The sequence below is a fragment of the Hoplias malabaricus genome, chromosome X2, assembly GCF_029633855.1.
Source record: "Hoplias malabaricus isolate fHopMal1 chromosome X2, fHopMal1.hap1, whole genome shotgun sequence".
NCBI lineage: Eukaryota > Metazoa > Chordata > Actinopteri > Characiformes > Erythrinidae > Hoplias > Hoplias malabaricus.
This window is the reverse complement of record NC_089819.1, coordinates 48,425,712-48,453,523: the sequence shown is the minus strand read 5'-3', so window position 1 is coordinate 48,453,523 and position 27,812 is coordinate 48,425,712. Positions and strand designations below refer to the sequence as shown.

General features: G+C 40.5%; 1 protein-coding gene across 1 annotated transcript in view; it reads left to right on the top strand.

Moving 5' to 3' along the window:
- LOC136676739 (E3 SUMO-protein ligase PIAS1-like) overlaps nt 1–27,812 on the top strand; it is a 50,535-nt gene that overhangs the window by 3,682 nt on the left and 19,041 nt on the right. Inside the window, exon 2 of the mRNA XM_066653939.1 lies at nt 19,612–20,050. Within this exon, the coding sequence (XP_066510036.1) occupies nt 19,615–20,050 (436 nt within the window). The 5' untranslated portion in view covers nt 19,612–19,614. The remainder of the gene's footprint in view (nt 1–19,611; nt 20,051–27,812) is intronic.

Genomic DNA, 27,812 nt, shown 5'->3' with positions numbered 1-27,812 from the left:
CAGGTAGATGTGGAGCTTGCCCTGGTATTGCAGAACAGTGCCCATGGATACTGTAGATCAGTGTCAAATTTCAAATTTATGCACATGGGGATTTTGGTTCCTGTACCATATGCTTGTTATATCTGCGGAAAATCAAAGTTAATTCAGTTTAGAGGCAAGACTCTAGGCACCTCCTGGTTAGATTCATTTTCAGTGCCGGGCGATAACGCTGTTATTTTGGAACAGTTTATTTTAAATATACACTTTTTTTATCATAATGGATGCAGGCAGAAAACATTGACTATCTGAAGTATCTATTAAATAATGCAAATAAAATTAAATAAAAACAAAAATAAGTCACTTCGCATTTTTAGAAACTCTTTTAGCTTGATTTAAAAGTGGTGATTCTAAAGCCATGGGCTTGTAGCTGCTTTTTCTTGATAAATTTCAAACATTATGTTCTTGTGTTTACGTGAGTTTATTCAAGCAGACATTCAGAGCTCAAATAATGCGTTGATACATGGTCTTGTAAGAGATAGTCACAGGTCAATAGTATTTTTCTCCATCCGTGTAAATTCTGCTACACTTTTCGAAGCCTTTAAAATTAGTTAGCTTATATTTGAATTGAAAACATTACAGAACCTGTAACTTATATGTATTTGACATGAAAAATGTCACGTTTTTCTCAGTACAATAAAGTTTGTAGATCAGCTTTTGGTCCCACTGACTCATGCATTGTGAAAACGGAAGTCTTAGCCCCAGTTTTCTTTGTGTTTTGCTTTATTGTTATAGAAATTCGTGCCTACTCGTCACCGTACATGTATAGCTGCAGTCTCCCAGCATGCAGGTAAAAACACTGCTCAGGATAAAAGCTGCCTGTGGGTTTGTGCTCACTTGCAAACGGAGGAGAATATTGAAGCAAGAACCTGCCAGAAGCACGCATGTTTTTACAGCGGTTATTGAAATCACTGTAAAACAAGTTCAAAGGACTTCTTGCTTTTATAAACGCCAGCAAACTGATATTATGTAGTGTAATAAATACAACATTCAAAATGTTTTAGATGAAACATGAATGTATTAAGATTTTCTGAAATATTTTATATGGGTTTGAACATGGCTCAGCTTTACCCTGGTGAGGTCTGAGTTCTCAGAGCACAGTCATTCATCTGAGATCTTATCAGCGTTGAAGAACATCAAAAAGACCCAAGCTTTCTTTACAATGTGCACACAATAATCACTGAGGTCTTTAGCTGTTGGTTTCCTCTCAGGGACCATTTACAGAACTGAGAACGTTTTGTGAAAACTCCCTAAGATTTCCGTTTTGTGCGATGAATTTTAAGCCCCAAGGCTGGTGCTTTGTCATGGTTAGAAATATAGTAGCTTAGTTTGCTTAGTAATAGAGCTAGACAGGTATAATAGATAATAGATATAATAGAGATAATTATATATATATATACAGCAGTGCAGTTTTCAAATAGAGACCAAAAATCAAGTTTTAAATGGTAAATGAAAGTATTTCACTATTAAAGCCAGATCTTCCTGGTCGTCTTGGTTATAAAAACAAGCTCAATTATTAAAATATGATAAACACAAATATACAATTAAATATGGAAGCATCAGAATTTCTCTCTCAGTTCAACATTACAACAGGCTCCTAGAAAGAGTCTGTTAAGCAGATGTTTGGAAACAGTGGGGAAATGTTGGTGACAGACCATTACAGACGTTCAAAATTCATCCATTTTAAATGGTAGATTATAAACTGTGAATGAGGACCCACTGTTTTCTCATCAGGCAAGGACGGGTATTAAAATGGGAGGGATTGTTTATAATGACGGACGTTCTGGTCACTCTCTCGGAACAGGGATGGTTGCTCTGGCGATGCGGTGAAATCTTACAGCTGGGGACACCTTGGAGCTTAGTAGGTTTTAGTTGGTGAACTAGATCAGAAATATAAACACGATTGGTTAATGTTTATTATAAACTGAATTATTAGCCATGGTCAGTTCCTGCAGGTCTGAGTGTTCGTACGTATCAGTTTTGAGAGGATCTTGGAGCTGCATTTTAAAGAGGAATGTTCCTGTGTGGGTGACTCATGTGATATTGATTGAAAAGGAGGACGATCCTGTATTTTTAACCATAAAAGTGATTTTTGTTCTTTCTGTTCCTGAGAACTATACCCAGATGTAATTTGTAGGGAAGAATATTTCTTGGTGCTTGAGGGTTATTTTTTTTCTTCTTTCTGAGAAAAGTTGTGTGGGTAAAAGAGCCAAACACAACAAAAAACCATCCAGATTCATCACTGTGCTGCTTTTAATGGAATCCTGTCTCTCCCTCACCTTCTCTTGCTTTCTCTCTCTCTAACACCTTTCTCTTTCCTTCACTCTTGTTTTCTCACTCTCTCTCGCTTGTCTCTCACTTTCTCTATCTGCCTGTTTCTCTCAGTCTCTCTTTCTGTCTCAGTCTGTCCCCCAATCACCTTCCCATCTCCTTTCCCTGCCTCTCTGTGCATCCTACCTTTCCCTTCTTTTTTTCCTTGTCTGTCTCTCTCTCTCTCTCTTTCCCCCCTCGCTCCCCATGTCTCTATCTGTCCTCAGCAGATGTTCTCCTATCTGGCAGCAGTAGCTCCTGTACTAATTTATTGGGTTTAACCCTCAATGATTTCGTTTTAAACCACTGCAGTGCTTCATAGAGAAATATTTGAGAGAGAGAGAGAGAGAAATGAAAGGGATGTTTCAGATGTTCCTCTCTGTAATTTCCAACCTCTAGATCTAAAGCCTTGATTCATTCAGCGCTCTTCATCAAAGGCTGAAATGATTCTCTTCTCAGATTCAGTTCTTTACCTGGATAATCAATCTGGTTCAGATCTCTGAAGAAGTAAACAGAAGAGAATTGTCTGATGAAGGCTGTTTATGATTAGTTCAGAAATACTATCTCATTTCTCTCTCTCTCTCTCTCTCTCTCTCTCTCTCTCTCTCTCTCTCTCACTATAAAACATTCTTATCCTTCATTAGTCTCAGATTCTTGAAGGGTTTTTTTTCCCTCCTGTCCAGTCCAGCTGCAGGCTTTGGGGGAAATAAAGGATTCATGATGGTATCAGAATGTCTCCTGTCAGCGGTTAATTGCTTAAAAGTGATCAGTATCAGATGCATGTCCAGATTTGATTGATAGCTGCTGATGTGTATATTGTATTCTGGATGAGCAAAACATTCAGGTGTTGCTTTCTTTGTGTAAAATGTTTGTTTTTTTGTGTTACGTTTCTCAATGAAGATGATCCAGATGGTGGTGTTAACTCATTATCTGAAGGGTCAGCTGAGGCCCTTTTTTTCTTTCCCCATTGTTAACCAAACATTAATTCATTAACTTTTACTGATACACAAACATTAGTCAGAATGCTCAATCCTAGCATTTTATTTAAATGTGCCAAGAGCTGCATCTGCGTTAAACAGCACAAATGCACGTGTTCACTCCGTTAATTTTGGATGAAGATGTTTATATAGTAGTGCTTTTTAATTTTGATACATATGTCACTGTACAAAAAAAGTGAATAGACCCTTCCTTAAAGTCCCCTAATAGTTGAGAGTGTGAGAATGCTTTGATTTGATGGGGAGGGAGGGGGGGGGGCAGCTGTAGCTCTTTGTGCTGCCCAGCAGGTCATCACCTGTTCTCTTTTTTCATTTGCCATGAATGCCGTTGTCAGAGTAGGCAGTCGTTGAAGAGAACTGTGAAGCAGGTAAAACGCAGGCTTGGATGGAGATCCCCTTTGACTTACAGGAAACCAGACTGAAACTTTGCTCTGTGCTCTTCTCTCTTTCACCTCATGGACTTCTATATTCACGTTCTCACTGTCCTATTACTGGTGTAGTGGTTTGGGCTTTGTCCTGTGTCAGAAGGTCATTACGAAGAACCGTAGATTGCAAAATCCTAATTAAGACCCCTTTTCAGAAACTAAAATCTGCTGACGGTTTTATAATAATGTATAGGTTAATTTTTTTAATGTGTGAATGTGATGGTGAATTTGATATTCATTTAATACACATTTTATTTCAGGTGGAGTTTTATGTTTTTAAACTATTTGTACTCTTCAGATTTTCCTTCCAAATTCTGGTTCATTAGATTGAAAAATTTAAAACAGAGATTCCATGTGTATTTTAAATATGACACAAAATCTGATCAGTAACTTGGCTAAAATATGTCTCAAAAAATGAAGGGTTATATGCTCCCATGTTTCTCCTGGGATCTGTATGGCCAGCCAACCCAAAATGTGTCAGATCCCTGCAACACATTTTGCTACACAACTGCATAAAATAAAATGTTTGAATTAAATCTTAATTTTGAATGGTGAAAACACTTTTTATACATTTATTATTCTCTAAAACGAAAAGTCCAAGCAAATAATCGTGTATTAACTTTAATTTTTACGGTATAATTATATAAGTTCATCAGTTCTTGGGTAGAACCTGTGCTCCGTGTACAGGGCTACCGTCAGGTTTCCTGTTAATTACGGGGTTTGTTGGCCACAGTTGTCTTCTTCTGAAGAACTGAAAGAGCTGTGGGTTCACTGCAGCCTGAATGCAAAGTGATGCTCAGCCAAGCTCCTCTCAAACGTGGTGTATTTCTGTTTTTTATAGTTCACATGGTCCTCTCACTGCAGCTGCAGTCAGATGTTTAAAAGAAATGAACAAAAATATTAATTAAATGTGGAATTCAGTTAAGTTTCCCGTGTTTAAATTATCGCACAAAACGATTTTGAGTGCCCACTGAGGTCTTCGTGTGTGCTGATGGTGATTTAATCAAGTTGGAGAAAATAGATTGAATGAAGGTCAGCTTCAGACTTCCTTAAATTTATTATAATATAAAAACGATGCAAATGGACACACCATTCAGTCATTAATTGGTATTTCTATTACATTAGAGCAGTTCTTCATTTCCTGTCCTGGAGAGCTGTCCAAATATAGTTGGTGATATCTCTACACAAAAACACTTCATTCAATACCTCTGTTAAGTGCCAGGTTTAGTGGGTGTGTTAAAGCTGTGGAATCACCAGGGTCTGCTGGACACTGACCCTCCATGAGCTGAATCTTTGAACCCTGCACCACAGTAAAGTAAACTCCTTTGGTACCATGTTGCTAAAAGCATCATGTGAAAAACATAGTACTTTTAGCTTATTATTTGAGCAAGACTCTGTAATTTGAAGGAATTATTATTTTCTGTTTAATTCTTTATTGTGATTTATTAGAACATTACCATTGCAACTATTTCTGTAAAACAATAAGAGTTATTGCACACATAATTAAAAAAATAGCTACATTATTATTCTTATTGCACATATGAACAGTATAATTTGGTATTGAATATTGCACCGATGAACCATAGTGCCACACATTGACAGAGGAGTTACAGAGTTTGATGACCACAGGTAGGAATGACCTGTGGTGCTCTATAGTGCATTTTGTAGGAAATATCCGTTAACTAGTTCTTGTTTTATTAATTTATTCATACAACGCTTCCAATTTGGGGGCGTGAAGGCAGCATGTTTCTCTAAGACATGGGAAATGCTGTTGTTTATTTGTTTAGTTTTTTACCACTAACAACACATCACTGGACACTTGAACACACTTGGAGGAGAACACTAATGGCCCAATTCTATTTATGCCAAAGCTAACAGATACTTATATTATAAGCTAGCATCATGTTTGGTCTTCCCTGTCCAGTCTCCAAGTGTCAACACAGTTGTGCCATTCAAGAACCCCATTTATATTTAAAATTATTTATATTTTTTGAACATATTGATTAAAATGTGCAAATAAAGGACTTTGACAGAAAATCAGAACTTCATCTTTTTAATAGACAACATTTTTTTAGTCTTGTAAAGCTAATAAACTTATTGTCCTAGGAAACAGGTGTGTGCGTGCGTGTGTGTGTGTGTGCGCGTGTGTACAAGAACACGTGTGTCTTTGGTACTGTGTTGGAAAAGCACAATGCACTGAGGTATGTGAGTGTTGATCCACAGCCAGTGAGCTGCAGGAGAGAGTGGGGGAAGGGCAGACGAGAGAGAGAGAGAGAGAGAGAGAGAGAGCAAGCAGGAAAGCAGGGAGACAGACCATGAGACTGAGAGAGAGAGCAGAAAAGCAGTGAGACAGTGCATAAGAGAGACAGAATGAGTGAATGAGCCGAGTGCACAGCAGAGAGAGAATGGGAGGGGGAGAGAAGTGAGACAGTAAGTGCACAAGAGAGTGCTGAGCGAGAGAGCACAGTGGAAAGTGAAGGAGTGAGGCAGTGAGAGAGCAACGCGGAGTGGTAGAGCAGGGTTGTGAGGGAGGGGCCAGCACAATAATCACAGTCTGGGCTTTTGGCGAGAGAGAGAATGGTAAAGTGAGACTGTATGTGCTGGTGGGGGAGGGGAGCGTGTGTGTATGTGTGCATACATGCTTCATTCACATCTTACAATAGACAGAAAAGGACAGAGGTCCGTTTGCTTTTATTTGAAGAGTAAAGAGATGATGGAAGTCTGTTCCTCTGGAGACCACCTGATACACATTACTTAAAGGCTTCATCTTTGAGCGACAGGAGAAAATCAAGCTTAGTTGCTTCTGATCTGACTCCACAGGTGTTTGCATTCATCCTTTCAGTATTAAAACAACAACCCAGTCTTAAAGGATGTGTGGCATGAACTTGTTACTGACAAAATGGAAAAAATGAAAAGGCGCTATCAGACAAAGATGCTGCTCAGTATTACTGAATGTATTAGGAAGAAAACCAAGTTCAAAGATGAAACCCAAGCTGCAGTAAAGGCAAATTTCCTGCTAGGGACTACACATGAGTCAGTGCATCTATGTGCAAAGATACCAGTTGTAATCATTCCTAATTAATTAAATATCAGGCTGAAAATACTTACATTTTTCAGTTTATTAGTGAATAACATTTCAACCATGGATGATGCACCCTTAGTCCCAGTTACTGCCTTACTTTCTCTCTGTTAATCCTGTACCTTTTCCCCTTGCCTCATCCCTCCTCTCATCCTCTGAGATTATATTTTGGAGGTCATCCAGATTATACACAGTCACAGCTTGCCCAGGGGTGCAGGTAATAAGGTGTCACCCTCAGTGTTGTTTTCTGAAAATGATGTAACTTATAATTTGCCTAAAGTTCCTAGAAGAGCATTTGCTGACACCATCTCCTTAATTATATGAATCATTATGCCAGAGTATCATTGATGGCACAAGCAGAGACTTATAGAGCGCAGAGTACGTCACACTTTTCAGTCCCTGGTCGTTTTTTTGCAAAATGTAGCTGATGTTGCAAAAACCTGTATGTAACAGGTGCTGTAGGCTTTGAAGTCCACAACAACAGTGGCTGTAACATTAAGTGCCGTTTACTCATGGTGTATTTGCATGTGGTTGTGGGTGTTGTTTTGTTTTTTATTTTGAATAAAAATGTGTCAGCGTACTTACAGGAACTGCTGTTGTGAGCCAGAGAAAAACATATTTGATGACTGCTGCAAACTGGAGATATTACCATTGGTAGTTTATGCTGGATGTCTGCATTTCGTGGTGAGAACCACTTAGAATCGTGTGTGAGCAGGGACCGTATTTTTTTTTTTTTTAGTGGAAAAGCAAAACAGCAGAAATATTGGTGCTTTTCCACCGCATGAGTCTGGCTCTACTCAACTCGACTCCGCACGGCTCTGCTCATTTAAAGCTTGTCTCTATTCCATTAGCACAGCTGCCTGAATGGGACCGGTGACATTTAGGTGCTGTTTACTCATCGTGTATTCACATGTTGTTTCTGTTTTGTTGGACTGAACATGTCTCTGCACCCCTGTTCTCACAAATTGGTTGTCCTTGATGCATGCTTGGCTTTCGGCCATTAGCCCAAGGAGCATTTAAGAATCTTCAGAATACCTCAAGGTAAAATTACGAGCTGCCGTTGTGAGTCCGATAAAAATAAATGTGAAAGCTGCTATAACTGTAGAGATCTTACAAGCGGCAAGTTTGTGCTGGATTTGAATGGTGATTGACATGTCTCTCTGGCCAGTCAGGGATCTGCAGGGTTTACACGTCACCATTTAGTACCTACTCGGTTTGAACACGGTTGGAACCAGGCACGAGCAGGGACTGAATAAGTGTGATTGACAAGTATCTCTGTAGGTACCATGCAGTGGTAAAGTGTCATTTGCGAATGGACCAAGTCTGTTCCTAACTATAACTTATTGAATATATTCACTCATTCATTCATTATCTGTAACCACTTCTCCAGTTCAGGGTCGCGGTGGGTCAAGAGCCTACCTGGAGTCATTGGCCGCAAGGCGGGAACACACCCTGGAGGGGGCGCCAGTCCTTCACAGGGCAACACCCACACACACACACACACACACACACATTCACTCACACACTCACACCTACGGACACTTTTGAGTCGCCAATCCACCTACCAACGTGTGTTTTTGGACTGTGGGAGGAAACCGGAGCATCCGGAGGAAACCCACGCGAACACAGGGAAAACACACCAGACTCCTCACAGACAGTCACCCGGAGCTGGAATTGAACCCACAACCTCCAGGCCCCTGGAGCTGTGTGACTGCGACACTTATTGAAAATATCATTGTTGTAATTTTTTCTCTTTTACTATATAAGTATGAGATTTTTCAGTTGTTAACGATGGCTGGGTAATCTGAATAGCAGTTTAATCTAAATAAATAAACTACAGACGTAACAAGACACTGGGTTCTGGGATCTTTTAGGATCATCCGTCCTGATCATGATATGAAATGTGCCGATATCACTGAAGTCCTCATGTTAAAAAATGTATGTGCATGCATATATCATCTAAACATCTTCATGCCTGAAACTGTTTTATATACATATCCCATTTAGCTTGGGGTCCTTAGTGATTTATTGTAAACCTACCTGCCACATAAAGCAACAAAGAGCTCTGGCTGGATGCCTTCTTTGATGCTAATCATCTTTTCAGTTCATTCGTTGTAGAGCTTTTTACCTTCATGTTGTAGTATTAGAGAAGAATGCCCTGTGTGGTTTATTTGGTAGACTTGTCTCATAAGGAATCCTCTCTGTAGTTAGAAGTATGTTTGAGGTCATTGTCCTGCTGTAAGGTGAAGCAGTGTTCACTGAGTTTTTAAGCACTGGGTTAAGAGGCTTCGCTACAGTTCAGAACTCCTGCTGTTGCTGTCGGCAGGCACTTCATCAGAAGACAGTGAGCTGTGTTTGGCAACCCCACATGGGATGGCATGGTTGTGCAGGTTTTTTCTGTATATCGTTAAGGTCTTTTTGAGACCGTTTGGATATTGTTCGCTGTTCTTGCAGTAAACTCTGTTGTTTGTGATGGTCTTTATCACAGGTGTGTTTGACAGGTTTCCTGCATCATGATCTGAGACTCCACATTTAGGCCCCGTGCACATGGATCGGGGTATTTTTAAAAACTGAGATTTTCCTCACTCCGACTTTGAAAATACCCCCATCCAGACAAATACAAAAATTGTGCCATTATCATGCCAGTCCAGTAGAGGGCCAACGTACCTCTTAACGATAGACATGGAAACGCCACAAAGTATGAGAGAAACACAGAGGTTTAATCTCAAATCACTCCATACTCCCTTTGCAGTGCCCTACGCAAGACATAACCTTACTGAATCCTGCTCTTTATTCATATGTGGGACTCTGAAATTAAAAAATATAACATATATTTGATTAAAAATATATAATGCACGATTAAGAGCAGGATTCAGTAAGTTTTTGACTCTCGTAGGGCACTGCATAGGGAGTATGGAGTCATTTGAGATTAAACCTCTGTGTTTATGACTTATGTAATTAATTATATAGGAAATGAAGAGCTATTTGAATTTCAGCCAGAGAAAAGCATGTATGTGGTGTCAGCGTTTCCAAAAATATCTGTTATACTCATGCAATGAGAACGCTGACAAAGGATTTTAAAAATCTCCAACATGGAGAGTGTTTTGGAAAACCTTAGTTTTCAGAGACCTAAAACACTGTTTTTATGTGGACAGGAGGCCAAAGTGCAGACAAAGACCTTTGTTTGTAAAAAAAAAAATATATATATATATATATAGTCTACTGAGGTTTTCTAGGTTTTTTATTATTTATTCAACAATTAATGGTACAGTTATATTGTACAGATGAATGGAAAGGATTGCAAGAAATTCATCTTTAGTTGAAGAAGTTTAATCTCAAAATAAATAAATCTGAAATATACAAATAAATGAGAAATAGACAATTTTTTTATTGTGTTTAAAAAGATTTATCTCGGTATATGGTATTATGGGGAGGGGTGCTCTGTAGGGCTGCCGCTGAGCCTTGTATCTGAGCACAAAGTCAAGTGAAATTAGCTAAACACAGCCCGACAGTGCACACCGACACGTGTTGACGATAAAAACCCATTTCTGGGAGAGCAAATTTCGGCAATGGTTGCTGATGGAACAGAAAAGTTCAAAAACAAGCAAAATGAGACAGTGTACACTGTTTAGAAGCACAGCTGGCGCTAAAGGGCACTTGTGGTTTAGCACAGCACAGCAGATGTTTCAGCGAATTGAGGCTCAAAACACACATGGAGGATAAAGTCATATACCTGTGAGCACAAAGTCGATGGATTTTTTGAGAATTATGTCTATTTACGACTTAATTCCTTTCACTTTTAACCCAAACTCGGAGCTAAACAACTGCGGTGGGGTACTGGGCTTGTGTTTTCTCCACCCGTTTTCAGACCTTTACATCACCAGTCATTGAGCTCCCACAGCGCCCCCTCCCTGTGGCTCTCTTAAATGCATATGAACATTTTAGCCAACTTTTACAGACACAGAACCGAAATTTGACGCACCACACACACACCATGCCTTCATTTTAAGGTACCGTCCACATTTTTGAATACCATGGTATACAGTGTTATTGTTATACCGCCCAACCCTAGTAAGAGAGTCAGGGAATTTGAGACCATTCCTATGTACGCTCTCCCCTTTAGCTCACCCCACAGGTTTTCTATAGAGGTCAGATGGACTGAGGTGACCATGGCAGAAAATTGAATTTGTTTTCAGCACTCCATTTTTGTGGATCATTGTGCTGCTTGATCCAGTCCAGCAGGACCGTGATCCAGTGATTAACCATTTTTAGTTTCTTGGCAGAGGTGAACCAAATTTAAAATGTCCTGGTAATGGGCGGCACGTTGGTGCTGCAGGTAGTGTCACAGTCACACAGCTCCAGGGGCCTGGAGGTTGTGGGTTCGATTCCCGTTCGGGGTGACTGTCTGTGAGGAGTTGGTGTGATCTCCCTGTGTCCGCATGGGTTTCCTCTGGGTGCTCCGGTTTCCTCCCACTGTCCAAAAACACACGTTGGTAGGTGGATTGGCGACTCAAAAGTGTCCGTAGGTGTGAGTGTGTGTGTTGCCCTGTGAAGGACTGGCGCCCCCTCCAGGGTGTATTCCTGCCTTGCGCCCAATGATTCCAAGTAGACTGGATAAGTGGTTACAGATAATGAATGAATGAATGTCCTGGTATTTTTATGATGTCATGTACCCAAATGGGTTTCCCAGGGATTTTGTATAAATACACCACACTTATCAATGTACTGTACATCAGGTTCCTTTCAGTGCAGTCTTCATTATATGCCAAACCCACCTATAATGTTTTGTTGCCAGAATGCTCGGTTTTAATTTCCTCTGATCTAAGAACAGTTCCAGTGGCATTTAGCAAACTCCATGTACTTAAATGTGTGGTTAGATAACAGACAAGACATTTTCCTGGCATGCCTTCCAAATAACTGTTGGCATGGAAGTGGCATCTGATGGTAGATTTGGAGACTTGGTGACTCCAGTTTGCTACTCTTTACCATCCTCCTCACTGTGCAGAGGGGCAGAGTAATCATGGGTCCTCATCCAAGTTTGTCACAGTTCCAGTCGGATGGATGTCTTTCATTTTTGCCCTGACTCTGTGCTTTGGCTTGTAGTCAGTAATTTTATTTTGATTTTATACACTTTTTACACATCTTTTAAAGAGGTTCTTGTAACTGTGGGGAGACTGTATTTATGCCTCTTTAGAGGAACACTAGGAATTATTTTTACTTTAAAATTACAGCTTCAAAATCATTGTGATGCTCCACTGACTTTTTATATGGAGAATAGTGTAGGGATGCACCAATATAGGAAATCGGGGATGATGCTCTGCAGATGCAGATGTACACATTTACAAACTACAGAAAGATACCCCAGATACAAAGAAGAGTGCTTTAGCACTGCCTTTTGCTTCTCCACACAGTCAGAGCTGGAAGAATCAGAGCCAATTTATCCAATTTAGGGTCGCGGGGGGTCCAGAGCCTACCTGGAATCATCGGGCGCAAGGCAGGAATACACCCTGGAGGGGGCACCAGTCCTTCACAGGGCAACACAGACACACACACATTCACTCACACCTACGGACACTTTCAAGTCGCCAAGTCTTGTGGGAGGACTGTGGGAGGAAACCGGAGCACCCGGAGGAAACCCACGCAGACACGGGGAGAACACACCAACTACTCACAGACAGTCACCCGGAGCAGGAATCGAACCCACAACCTCCAGGTCCCTGGAGCTGTGTGACTGCGACACTAACCTGCTGCGCCACCGTGCTGCCCATAGTTGCCTTTCTAATATATTGCAAAACTTGGACTACATCTAGAACCAGGTCCAGATTGACTCTCTTGCTGGCTTGATTGTGTATGAACTAATGATGCCTTAACTGAAAATCCAGTTGGGTCATTACTTACAGACTCCAGGAAAGGGAAATATTTATTTGGTTGTTGGGTACGTTTTAAAGCACTTTTTTATTTTATGTATCGCATGATGAAACTAACATTCCATATCACACTGATCTAGTCATTTTTGTTACACCCTTAAAAAGGACTGTAATTCTTATGGCCCATTGTCTACCTACTGTAGATATAAATATCCATGAATTGAAAAACAATGTTGTATGCTTTTACCTCATAGTCATTGTTTCTGTTCAGCTCCAGTGTGCTAGAGAATGGAGCTAACTGCTTTAGCTGTACGCTACATGTCTCTGTGCTGTTTTAAAGAGTGTATTCACAGAAATAATGAATAATAAACAGACCTGGTCTGTGTTTATGTTGGCTTCTCTGCCTACACCAGCCAGACAAATGAATTCACCCAATACATTTTCGTTTTATAAGGAAATTATTATAGTTTGTTTAGGTCCATGACTGCGCAGTCTTTCCTCTTTTTCACTTACAAAAACCGTGTTTTAAACAACTTGTGAGATAAATATGCTTCTGATTTTTGAGCCTGTATGGTCTAATTTGTTTTATTCGTGTGGGTGAGGAGAAAATGGAACGAGTTTGATAGAGGGCTAGAGCACGCGTGCTAGGGGCTCTGTCTGGCCCGCTAGTGATTGCTGGCTTTGGAAAGGAAAAAACAAAAGATGTCAGAAATGAAAATCTTGCCAGCTGTGATGGGCTGTTATACATTATATTATACACTATAGTTTGAATGAATTGAAATGTCCCTGGGATGAATGTTATTTAATGGCACCGTAGCATGGAGAGTGTAGAATAGAACTGTTGTAGACCTGCTTAAAATGGTGCCTCCGAACCTGACATGAGGTTTCAATCATCACTTCTCAGTGGTCAGATTTGTTAGTCATCGGAAACAATAACACATTTCCCTTCTGAATCGTAACCTACCTCTTAGTGGAAGGAGTATCAGGGAGGGTCTCTGAGCATTTTCACCTGATGATCATAGATAAGAGTGGTAGAGGAAGGATATGATGTTGGTTAATAATGTTTTTGCTCTTAGCAACGTGACCAAAAAAGATGAACCAAAACAGGAAACTAAGAGTTATTTTCTTTTAAATGTCATGATGAATTGTACTTTTTTTTTTTATCCCTCCAGGTTTGTCCTTCAATTCCTTTTGCTTTCTATGGACAGCTCTGCTACAGAAGTGCACTCTGGTCACTGTAACAGTGGTGGTGTTAGTTGATAGCAGTGTGTGTGTGTGTCTGCAGCCATAGATATAAATTATTAGACAAATCAGACACTTAGGTTCTCTTAGAATGAAGAATGTATATCTCTCTCTTCATTTCTGTTTGTCTCTTTTTCTTTACTCTTAGATCAAGTTTGCTCTTATGCAACTTTTCCCCTTTAATCTCACACTATCTTAAAGGGTTTCTTTATTTTTTTTTTCATTGAGGTTTGCTGCATTGCTCCACCCTTACTGCTTTTTATTTTGTGTATATGAGAGAGAGAGAGAGAGAAATGAGACTGGCAGAGTAAAGACAGCATGATTGACAGGCTCTGCTCTCAAACAGGCGCTGTCAGAGACAATCTCATGCCCGCTGTGTGTTTTCACTGGAGCTTGTGTGTGTGTGTGTGTGTGTGCATGTGCATGCGTGTGCTCAGTTTCATTTGTTTTGGAAGCCGAGCCGCTCATATCTCAGCCCTTCCCCCACCTCTCTCTCTTTCTCTCTCTCTCTCTCTCTCTCACTCTCACACACACACTAGCACAGACTCCTTCTCTCACTCTCTCTCACTCTCTTGCTGTCTTTCTCTTTCCCTCCCTCTCAAGCTTTCTCTCTCTCTCTCTCTCTCTCTCTCTCTCTCCCTTCCTCTGTCTGTTCCTTGCTCTTGTTCTCTTTTGCTCTCTCTCTCCCTCACTCTCATTCTCTTGCATTTTCCCTCTCTCCCTCCCTCCCTCTCTCTCGCTCTCTCTATTATTCTCTCTCACTGTTCCCCTCTTGCTCACCCTCTCTCATTTTCTCACATTCTCTCTCACTCTTATTCTCTGCCCTTCTCCCCCTTTTTCTCACTTATTCTCTCTCTCTCTCTCTCTCTCTCTCTCTCTCTCTCTCCCCCATCCTTTCAGCTTTCACAAGCTCTCTCTCTTTTGGCACTCTCTCTCAGTCCTTCTGCCCATTTTTATGTGTGTGTGCATTCCCTCCATCCACAGCACTGTTCTCTTCGTCCTCCTTCCCTTTTCGTCTTCTCGTTCTCAGTATTGATGATAGTTGTTTACTCGTCTGTGTGTAAATGTTATTTTGAATGAATAATGAATGAATAATACATTTCTTTTTTTATATTTTGAGGAGTGCACTGTTGGTTGCGGAAGATTTCAGTAGATTACCGAATGTAAAATGCTCGTATTTGTTATTCCTCCAAGGTCGACTAATGACGTATGTTGGTTTATATAATTTAAAACTTTTCATATTGTCCTACCTTATTTATGTGTGTGTTGTCTGAACTGAAACATTTCTTATAATGTGCAAACTCCTTACCAGATATAAATGCACCGTCTTTGGTTATCTCATGAAAACATTCTAAAGAGGACTGTAGCTTAATTTCTGTGTATGGACTCTATACTTGGAGTGGTTCTAATGTTTTGAAAGGTTTGCATTCTTCAGGCTTATTTCAGGAAGAAAATGTTGGTTTTCCGTGACTTGGGCCTCCAAAAAATTCACCCAAATATCTTTGAATACAGGAATGAACTCAGACAGGCTTTTCCTTCCTATAAACACAAATGATTACTCCTACAAGCCTGACTCTAACCTTACCAGAGACCACACACCAGCATGTTTATGTGTGTGTATCTGTGTGGGTATGTGGAGTGGGCTTCATACCCCAGAGAGAGAAACACCAGTGTGTATAATGAAGTGTTTTCTAGGTGTGTGTTTATCGAATATGGTATTTACCCCCTTTGTTTATTTTCAATGTGCTGTTTTCAAGTTAAAAGTCTGAAATATGAGGTTACACTTCCTTTTGTGTCTGTCTGCAGCAGTCTGGTGTTTTCTTTGTGCATATTTCATAGCCAAGCTCTACACTTTTACAGCCTACAGTGATTGTACTGCCCTGGCCTCAGGAAAAAGGCATGTGTGTGTGAGAGAGAGAGGGAGGGAGAGAGAGATATTGAGATATTTTTGAAGTTCTATAAAGGCATGAAATTGAAGCCCAAACCTGATGTGCTTTTATGAATTAGAGACTCTACCAGGTCGGAGTGGTCTAGCTGTATTCTAAACCCAAGCCTGACTCACTCTCTGATGCCGAATGGCTGCAACTAAAGTCTAAATATTTGGCTGGTGACAAATTTGTACATAAATAATTGTAGTTAAATATTTCATTGCCTTTTTTTCTCTTTTATTTCCTTATTGCATGCAACTTTACCCTTTTGCAAATACAATTCTGGATATTTCCAAACGTCTGCCGCTCTAGGATGTGATTGTTGAGCCCCATCAGCTCCACATCTTCAGAAGAACAATGTTGAGTATCAGGCTGTAGGAATATCATACCACTCCATGTCCTAGTGGGATTTTTTTTTTTGCTTGGACACGGCTAATGTTTTAAAATGCATGGTGGCGAAACAATTAGTGCCACTGTCACACAGCTCCAGGGTCCTGGGGATGTGTGTTCGAGCCCATCTCTGGGTGACTGTGTATGAGGAGTTTGGTGTTTTCTCAGTGTCTGCATGGGTTTCCTCCCATGGTCCAAAAACAAACGTTGACTCCTCAACAGTTTCCATAGGTGTGAGAGACTGAGTGACTGTGTGGCGCCCCCTCCAGGGTGTGTTCCCGTCTTGCGCCCAGTGATTCCGGGTGGGCTCAGGACTCACCACGACCCTGAACTCGATAAGCGATTGAATAATGTTTTAAATTATGGCTTACGTTCACAGAGCACACGCAATGTTTGTGTACATTGCTCTTTATCGCTGCTTTCTCAGTATAATCACAGAAATGTTATTATATAAATAACATTGGTATAATTCCATATTACTCAATAGAGATAGATAATGTTTAGAATATAGGGATATTCAGTTAACATACTGGTTTGAAGTGGCTGCTCTGGATATCTGTGTGTATAAGGTGTTAGCAAACATCAAATAAACAAACAGTGCTTATTGCGCCCCCTAATGACACACCTGTGGTGAGTAGGTAGTATTTTAACCTTACAATCACATCCCCAAAATAACTGAGACGCTTCATTGACCTGTAATAGTGAGACTAGAGTCTCTGTCATTGCTACTCCCAGCTCAGCACCACAGAAAAGCGGAATGTCTTATTTAACCAGGTAACATTAGTCCAAAGGCAAGCCTAATCAATTGAAAGAGGTGTAGGCGATTGACAACTCACCAATTGGGCTTAAGTTGTCTTGCTACCTCTGGAATTCAACTTCAGTGCATGCCTCTCGAGTCCCTGACATGGTGAATTTTAAACTATTCCCTTTTAACAAACTATCTTTTTATTTAGACCATGGCGAGCTGTATGTGTGTGTGTGTGTGTGTGTGTGTGTGAGAGAGAGGGAGGGAGGGAGAGAAATATTGGGATAAAAAGTGCGCACTAAATGGAGGTAAATGTAGCCCTTTATAAACACATCTTCTCCATAAAAATAGCTGATTAGAAAACAAACTGTACCTGACCTGAGTCCCGCACTATACATGAAATATCATCCTGAATCTGGCCCGTAATCCGATATTTTGTCTGGTCCTTTTGGCCTTGTGTGTGTGTGTGTGTGTGTGTGTGTGTGTGTGTGTGTGTGTGTGTGTGTGTGTATTTTAGATTTAGTATGTTTTTAGGATGTGTTTGTGTTTGATTTTCAGTGTGTGTTTGTATTTACGGGTGTCTGTGTTTGTGCAGTTGAGTCTGTGTGTGTCTTATGCATTCCAATCTCTCTGTGTGTGTGTGTGTGTGAGGTTGGGGGGGGACTGTGTTTGGCTAGTAAACAGTCTGGTCTGTGCTAGCTGAGTATGTCAGGCTAGAGAGAGGGTGGTTCTTTCGTAGTGCAGCCTGAGCTTCTCTCTCTCTCTCTCTCTCTCTGTGTCTCTCTCTCTCTCTCTCTGTCTCTCTCTCTCTCTCTCTCTCTGTGTCTCTCTCTCTCTCTCTCTGTCTCTCTCTCTCTCTCTCTCTCTCTGTCTCTCTCTCTCTCTCTCTGTATGTCTCACTCTCAAATTCAAAATTTGCATGAATTTTCAAGAATTGACATGACAAAGTTACATTTGTATTGTCAAAGCAAAATAAGAGTTATTTATTAAAGGAAAAGGGAAAATTTTAATTATTGAATTATTAAATGCATATCTGAAATATTAATAAAACATATTGTATTCAAAAATGTAAAAATGTATAAAAAAAGACTTTCCGTTGCTGGTTAATTAATAAAATGTTTAAACCTATCAACAAGTATATGATGGAGCTGACAGGCTCAGTGCTGACTGATGGAGAAGACAAAGTAAGGTCAGTTTCTGGCAAGATAAAAGGTTTAACATTAAAGATGGATGTGGGCTCATTATTTGGCAAACAACAGGTCACTGTTGCTCTTTTTAACTAAGTGTTGTAACTGATTCTTAAAGAGTATAAACGCATTTAAGAACATAATTAATAACTATTACTAAAGAGATTTAAAACTATTTTAAAGAATTATAAAGTGTAGTCTTATTCTGAAGCAGTACTCTGGGATAACAAGAAAATCTTTTTAATATATTTACATATGTAACAGTACGGAATGATCTTTGTGTGTATGTGTGTGTGTGTGTGTGTGTGTGTATAGAGATGTCTTTTTATGACACTCCTGCACGTATCTGGCTGCAGTGGCTCTGACGGACCCTCTCCCTGCTCTGCGGCCATTTTAACATCCTCTCTGAGCGATTTGAGATTCTCTGTGTATTTCTCAAACTGATTCAAATATTTATTCCTTACAGTTTCATATTTTTATATTTCTTCATTTCTATTTCGCCCTCTCACTTTCTCTCTATCTCTCTCTTTCTGTCTCATCCTCTCTTTCTCTTTCTTTAGCTATAAGTCCCAAGTTTACTCTTTCTTTTTATTTCTTGCATCATTGGAAGGCGTTTTAAATCACTCTCTCCCGTTCTTTTTCATTTTCCCTCCAAGTGCAACTCAAAGCACCCCTCATGTTTCATTCACTCTCTTTTCCCCTTTCTCTCTCACTTTCTCTAAATTCCGAATAGCTTTAGTTAAGCCAGTCTTCCCACAACATTAAAATCTGATTATCATTCATGAGTCTGCTAATCACCCATTGCTCACACACAGCTAACCACTCACTGTCCATTATGTATATTACCATTGCTACATTCAGTGTCTTGTAAAATCCTTCCTTTCCTCATTTATCCAGTCATCACTTGGTAGTGCTTTTACCTTACAATTACAGCTTCAAAATTAATGTGATGCTTCACTAACCTGTAACAGTAAGACTAGAGCCTCTGTCATTGCTTCTTCCAGCTCAGCACTGCAGAAACTGCACTATGTAGCTTTTGGATGAGGGACGGAAAACCCCAACTCTAATCCTAACCCCTATTTTTTTAGGACTGTAAAATACACTCTGCCACTCTAGAGTGAGCCCAGGAGTGAAAATACCAAATCTATCAGGTGTTACTTTAATACAATATCGCAACGTTAACGTATATTAAAATACCTATTTCAAATGTTACCATTTAGCTTGCATTGTTGTCAGTTACAACAGCCACATAGGTGTAACGTATAAACAATATTATTTTATATACTCGAAGCTTTTGCCCCCACTGGCATCGCACCATTAATGTGCTGACTCACCTTCCCTCAAACTGTGTCATTAATGTAAGCTATGTCATTGTGTTTAATCATATTTTCTCTTTCTTTCTGGCAGCAAATGGTGATGAGCCTGCGAGTATCGGAGCTGCAGGTTCTCCTGGGCTACGCTGGGAGGAATAAACACGGCCGTAAGCACGAGCTGCTGACCAAAGCCCTGCACCTGCTGAAGGCTGGCTGCAGTCCGGCAGTGCAGATGAAGATTAAGGAGCTCTACAGACGCCGTTTTCCCACTAAGCTGGTGTCCCCGGCCGAGCTGGCCCTCCCGGGGGTCCACCCTGCTGCCGCCTCGTTGCCTGCAGGCCTCACACAGCTGGCCTTCGACGGGCATGCGGCTGCCCCCTCCCCATTGCTGCCCATCTCGCTTCTGGGGCCCAAACATGAGCTGGGCCTGCCACACCTGCCCTCTAACCTGCACCCCGTACATCCAGACGTCAAGCTCCAGAGACTGCCCTTCTACGACGTGCTGGACGAGCTCATCAAACCCACCAGCCTCGGTGAGTGTGTCTCATGGTGGTTGTGCATATAGTGCTGAAAACTGAAAGTTAGAAACTGATCATTAAAACCTGTCTTAGTTTTAAATCAACCAGTCAGTAAATAAATGATGATAAAAACCCTGAGTGTGTTGGAGATATTAGATATGTAAACAGACACGTCACAGACAGTGTTCCAGCGAACTGAGGCTCAAATCACACACCTTTAGAGGATAAAGCTTCGTATCTGTGAGCACAAATTTTAGTGATCTACGGTGGGCTACTGGGCCTATGCCTGACCCCCCCCCCACTACACCAGTTTTCAGAGCGTGACATCACCAGTCTGTGATATACTGCAGCTCCCCCATTCCCCCGGGCTTTCTTCAGTGCACATGAATCAGCTCATTTAGCAAAGTACTGACAAGACAGACACAACAGAGAAATTATACAGTCCTCATTTTTTATATACTAGGGTATGCTCCATTACCAATTACCAATAATATTTTGTTAGAATCAAGGTTTAGAAAATAGCTTTCTTTTTTGGTTTGTCTGCCACAATTCATTCATTCATTATCTGTAACCCTTATCCAGTTCAGGGTCGCGATGGGTCCAGAGCCTACCTGGAATCATTGGGCGCAAGGCGGGAATACACCCTGGAGGGGGCGCCAGTCCTTCACAGGGCAACACAGACACACATTCACTCACACACTCACACCTACGGACACTTTTGAGTCGCCAATCCACCTACCAACGTGTGTTTTTGGACTGTGGGAGGAAACCGGAGCACCCGGAGGAAACCCATGCAGACACAGGGAGAACACACCAACTCCTCACAGACAGTCACCCGGAGCGGGAATCGAACCCACAACCTCCAGGCCCCTGGAGCTGTGTGACTGCGACACTACGGTGCCACCTTCTGCCACAATTTTTAAATTATTTTTGTAAACAAATGTTTCAATAGCAAAACTAATATTGAAACCTTGAGTATAGGTTGACACCAATATTGAGACTTGGTTATTGGATGATCCAGTACTAATCCTCTATTCCATTATTGTATGTATTGTGTAATTTAAAATGAACCTTTAGAATTTTACTATCTTGCTGAAACGCTGTATAACCTACAGGAAGAAAGACACAGCTAACATCATCACACCACACACGAGTGTGTAGTCATACTTTCTCCTCTACAATATCCTGTTTTCAGGTACACTGGATTTTTTCAGTATATTTAATGGTTTGTAATCCCTCTCTGGGGAGTGGTGGGCTGTGTGTGTTAGGGTGGATGAGTGGGTGGTAGTGTGTGGGAGGCAGGTGTAGGTTTGGGCAGTACGCTGCAAACACCATTTTCAGTGATGAACAGCCGTAAATGTACCACAGCTAAATTCCACGTGGGTGACAGGAAATGGTGAATAAATGTGATTCTGATTCTGGTGGGCTGCACAGGGATGGCCATATTTCTTCACTTTAACATTTTAATGCACTTAGGGGGTTTGCCATGGATGTGTTCATTGGCCTTAAGGGAATTCTGCAAAACAGCCCCCCCCCCCCTCCCTCAATATTTTACATTTTATGTTTCTCTCTTTGTTTTTCATTCTGTCTCTCTCTCTCTTGCCCACCGTTTCACTCTCACTCTCTCTCACTCACTCACACACACACACTCTATCTCGAACTCATGCACTTTCTCACCTTCTTTCTTCACACTTTCTCTGTTTCTTCCTCTCTGTCTCAGTTTCACTCTCATCCCTCTCCTATATTTGCATAGCTAGTGCTGAAATTAGAGAGGAACACATGAGTTTCTTTTTCTTTTTTTTTTTGCTTTTATGTATGTACTTACTTACACTCCTTATCTCTCTTTCCCTGCTCTGTTGCCCTCTCTTTCATTTGCATGAGGAGTGATGAAACCAGAGGTTCACACACCTGAGCTCTCCCCACATTCTGCCCAGTAACAAAAAGACTGCACACAAAGCGCCGCACACCAAAACAATGCCGCACTCCCAGCTCTTTCTAGAACTTACATGTAGAGCACAATGTCTAGTTAACACACTCTTGGATTTTTTTTTTGAGCTCTCACGGCTTGTGGAACACACACGTGTGCCCTGTTCATTCACATTGGTCAGTCTTTGCTTTTATCTAACTGGGAAAAATAAAAGTTTTAATATCATTGATTTTTTTTAGCCTGTTTCAAGCAAGAGCTTGATGTGCAATGTAAATCCTGTTAAATATTTTAGACGTACCATTCACTCCTCAGTCTCTACAGGGAAACTGAACTGCAGTAACATCTAGATTTGAATATGTGAGGTTTGTGTTTTCAGAGCATGCCCTTCTCCTATTACTCCAGTTCATTCCAGACTTGTACCGCTAAGTGATAAAATGATAAGGAGTGTTGTTACTGCAGACAATTTGCTGTAAATACATTTTAACAGCTAATCATTTTCAGTGGAAAATAAGGGACTGGTGGTAAGTGCAGTCTTCCAAATGTTACTGACATTCATACAGGCTGCCTGAAGTTTATTGTTTTGTGTCCTAGAGGATTTCAGGCCAAACATAATCAGTTGTTGAGTACATCTCAGTGCAGTCTGCTTTTCCACTAAGGCATGGCACAGGGCAGCTTATCAGAACAGAGATAATCTTAACACAGCAACAGAAATAACCTGTGTGATGTAAGGTACTTTTAGAATATGGGCACTTCAGTAGGTTCATTGGGTACCCGTATTAGTGATTTAAATTATATCCTCATATTCACTTTTTATCTTTCATGTCTAAACTGTTTGTTAGTATTATCTTTTACAAAATACCAGACATGCTTCTGATTTCTAATTTTTTTTTTTTCCATTGGAAATCAAAGCAAGCCTTAGATATTTGCAAATATTTCACGGAAGGGAAGCAGAACTCATTAATTATGAAGAGCACCAATCAACATCACTCTGAGAGATGAAGACAACTAACAGCAGTAAATCCACCAGTAGCTTTTGGATAGTATAGCCAACCATAGACAGGGTGAAACCTTAAACATGTTATAGATCCACTCTCATGTGGTGCACAGTGTTCCAGAACATTCTACAGGAGGGACAGCACACTCTCTCCACTCACGCCACAGATGCTAGTTCAACGTTCATTCTCTCTCTCTCTCTCTCTCTCTCTCTCTCTCTCCCATCCCCTTCTCTATGCTCTTTGCTCTCCTTCTCACTCTTTCTATCCCTGCATGTCCCTTTTTTTCATTCTCCTCAGTTTCTTGCACTCCCTCTATCTATTTTTTACTTGCTCTCCCACCATTTAATTCATTCTTTATCTCAGTTTTCTCTTAACTTCCTTTCTCCATCTCTCTCTCTCTCTCTCTCCCCCTTCCTCTCTTTATCTCATACAAGTTTTATTTTTTTGCCCAGCACTGCATGTTTAATTTTTTCTAATCATTATCCTCATTATTCTGTTCTCGTTAGAGCTATTAGCTCGCCATGCATATATTACTCATTATCTCAATCAATGTCATTTACCCTGGGAGGGGAGGCCTCTTCAGAGGGGATTCAGATGCTTCCATAATTGAACCCTTGTTCATGAATAAGGTGAGGTTAGAGAGGCACAGATAGGAAAAATCTGGACTGATGACCACAATCAATATGTCTGTGTTTGTTTGGAACATAGGCCGCTTTATTAATTCCACACTGAATACACTATAATATTAAATGCATCCTTGAATTATGAGTCAGAGAAATTCATAATATTTTCAGTGTTGTATGTTAAGGATGAGCAATACGGCAAATGTCAAGAATATTGTGTCTTGTGTTTGGTCTTTCAGAGGATTGCAAACAATTAAAACAGAGAAAACACCAACAAATGAAGTGAATTTTTGACTTTTCTGCGTAATTAAACCATTAAGACACCACAGTACCATTTGTAGAGGGCTTTGTTGAGGAACTTACAGAATTCTAATTGTTCACATTGGAGGTGATGCTTGTAAAGTTATTACATAAATTAGTGATGAATACATGAATTGAGGCTTTCGACAACCTCTTGTTTGGAGTGTAATTGTTGCTAATTTTCTCATACAAATATATAATGGGATCATTGCTGCTACCAACAGGTAGATCAGTCAGAAAGAGTGGGAGTTATTTTTACATGAAGGAATTAAAGGGAAGAAATAATCTCAATAGTAAGACATAAATGAAAATAAGAGTTCTCTTTGAACTCTGATATAAGAGCCTTATAAATACACACATACACACACACAGGAGGTATAAAGCCTGGAAGGAATTTTTATTGGTATGCATGAACGAATTACACAACATCCTGAGCAGTGTTTTCATTAAGATGAATGATCTCATGTGAGCTGTGTGTCTGTGTGTGTGTTATATATGAATATAGAGGAAGAGAGAATCAAAGGTACACACAATGCATGCTAGAAAATGTATTCTCCTAAAGAAAAGTGTACACACACACACACACACGGCCATCTAGTGAGACTGCCCACTGCAAACAAAGTAAATATTACAATTTTACATATTTCTACCTGTATCTGGTCTTACAGTGCATTAAAGTCGGCCAAAAAGTATTAAAAATAATTCACATTTTGAAGCATTTTATCTGTAAAATTTGATATGTTTTAAATGACATTTCTAAATATTTAACTTTGCTAATTATTGAAAATAAAAGAATAGATCAGATTTAAAAGAGAATAGTCAGCCAAGATATAAGTCTGCTTTCTGAGGAGTTGCGTGGTTTTGATCTGAATGTGGAATTGGGGGCTTTCTGTGTGTGCTGAGTGGTGCTGAGTGGTGCTGAGTGGTGCTGAGTTTACTGGATGCACTTTCATAGTTTCATAGCAGTTTACGGACACATTTAAAATGCTTGGAGCATTCTAAAGACATGTGTAATTTGAAATGCGTCCAAACATGGGCTGCCTTTCAGTGGGACGGTGTTTTTGTGTGTGATGGCACTGTTTCCTACTCATTTGATAGGAGTTTGTGTGGTTTCACAATCCAACCAATCATCTATATATTGACTTGACTTATATATTTTTTTCCAGAGAATCAGTTTTAAATGTCTGTTTAAAAGAAAAGAAATAAAGTAGTCCATGAAGCGCAAACCCTGCATTTTCCTCTGTAAGTAGCTTCTTTATGAGAACATACTGTTCCAGCTAAAGTACTACTTACCTCTCCAATCACACACTCTACACACCTCCAGTCTCTTCTACACCGTCTTATCAACCAAACCACACTTAATCTCTCTCAGCATAAAAATAGTCATTAACTCTCATATCATAGGCTACAGCTCCTCTCCAAGAAGAGTCTACTCCAGAGCTTAAAAACAAAAAAACACAGCACACGTTAACAAAAGCACAGATGTGTGTGTGTGTGTGCGTCTGTGTGTGCGCGCACACAGCAAGAAACAAAGAGATGGAAACAAAAATGTAATTGAGGCAGCTCATTAACTGTTTGTATTTTTTACTCTAGATGTGCAAGATTACTCTTCACTGGACAATGTCTCACCGCATGTGTCCACACCATCTCAGAGACAGCAGAGACATAGCACGCAGCTCTATATTTGACCTTCTTAAAGCACAAACCTGTGTTTATTTAAAGCCTTCATTAAGTTTAAAAAAAGGTGAATTTAGATAAACCCTTAGATCTGGAGCAGCGCTGTTTAATACAAACATAAAGATACATTTTGATTTCGCGATTTCTGTTCATTTGCTATGTTTCTCATAACGGAGCAAAAATAAATAAATAATAACATCTGCCATAGCTTTTATTTTCCCTGTATGTTAGGGTATTTTCACACATGAATGTCTGGACCAAGGTTCATGTTTTTCTTTTATTTCACATTGTATACATTTGGTCTGTTTGTTTTAGCGCAGACTAAAGGACTTTCCCATGTCCTGTTGTCATTATGTACAAGGGAAGGGTCTCCTTGCATTTGATTATTGATACAATTTTTTACTACTACTTATTTGTGGCTCAGATCAAGATGTATCTTGATACACAAACGCATACAGGGATTATTACTGATTTAGCGGCTCTGAATTCACATTTTGGTTTCACCTTAAATGGTTAAACTCATTGCACTGGCTGGATTTGTTTGTTCCAAATCACATTCGCCGGCACTTTAGCTTCTAGACTCTTAAACACGCAGACATGTATTTATTATTAGCCAGGCACGGTGGTGCAGCAGGTTAGTGTCGCAGTCACACAGCTCCAGGGCCCTGGAGGTTGTGGGTTCGATTCCCGCTCTGTGAGGAGTGTGGTGTGTTCTCCCTGTGTCCGCGTGGGTTTCCTCCGGGTGCTCCGGTTTCCTCCCACGGTCCAAAAACACACGTTGGTAGGTGGATTGGCGACTCAAAAGTGTGCGTAGGTGTGAGTTTGTGAGTGTGTGTTGCCCTGTGAAGGACTGGCGCCCCCTCCAGGGTGTATTTCCGCCGTGCGCCCAATGATTCCAGGTAGGCTCTGGACCCACCACGACCCTGAACTGGATAAGGGTTACAGATAATGAATGAACGAATGAATGAATATTTATTTATTTATTTTTTAAATAGATGTTTTCTAATCTTCTTTGGTTGTGTAAAGTGGTGAGTTAATTGCCTGGTCATGTCCACCCACTGCCTCAGCTTCCTGTATTTGGTCCGATAGTACAAACTATTCAAAAATTGTTTTCAAACTGCACACGAACAAGACCTTGGTTTAGTTTGAGCCAGCATGAGACCACCAGTTTTGGTTGAACTAAGGGTATTGTCACAACAAACTATGTGAGACTGTTCTCTTCGCTTATTGGTCAGACCTGTATGGGGGCAGGGGCAAGAATGTAAACGCAGGAAGAAGGTCGTATGTTCTGGACTAGTGTGTTTCTGACCCATTACTTCGATTAGCGGCTAAACTTTAACCAGTTCTCTGTTTACTTGCCTACTGCGTCCAACATGTAAAACGCACCCTGGCTATGAATGCCATTTAGCTTCGTATTGTAGGGTTGGATCAGGTTTTCCCCAGAAATTAACCACACCAGAATTCATTTGGGACCAGACTGACTACTCGGTCCACGTCCAAGTGCAATTACTTCTTTCACGCCTGCCCAAGGGATCCGCACCAAGGGTGAAAATGAACTAGAGTTTGATTTAACCGGACTAAAAAGTGCAGGTGTGAAAGCACCCTTAAATACAGCAAATTAAGTGCAATTATGCATTACATATGAATGAAAAATGTCTTCTGTTGGTGTCTATCGTCTTCACCTCATGCCATTACGTCTGGTGCAGAAACCTAACTTTATCATAAAACACTTTGTCCAAAACTAGTCCAGCATTTCTTCAGAAATGAGAAGCAGTCAGTGCCCCTTTTTCCTTTCTTCTAACAATTGGAGCACATACTGTTCTCAAAAAGCTGTACATTTGCTGTGAAGATTTGATTGTGTTTGTCTGTAGTGAGGTCAGGTAATCGTGTTGCATGATTAGTTCTGAATCTCTGCCTCACTCGAGCTGTGCTGGAAGGAATGTTTGTTCTGCTTTGGCAGTGTGGTATGTAAATATGCCCACGCTGGTTACGTAGCTTTAATGTGTGAATTGAATTGAATTCACACACACTTTAGTGTTTTTTTTTTTCTTCTGTTTCTGTCTCTTCTTTACAGAGCTGTAGAGGTGAGCTGAGATAAAGACTCAGTTTTGTACCTTTCTGAGACTCAAAGGGAAACACACAGGGCCTTCACTCCCACTCTGCATCCAATTGTAAAAACACATCAGATGGCAGAGACTGCACTGCTATTTTTAGCATCGGCTCAAACGGGGAGGGAGCTAGCGCTCTCTCTCTCT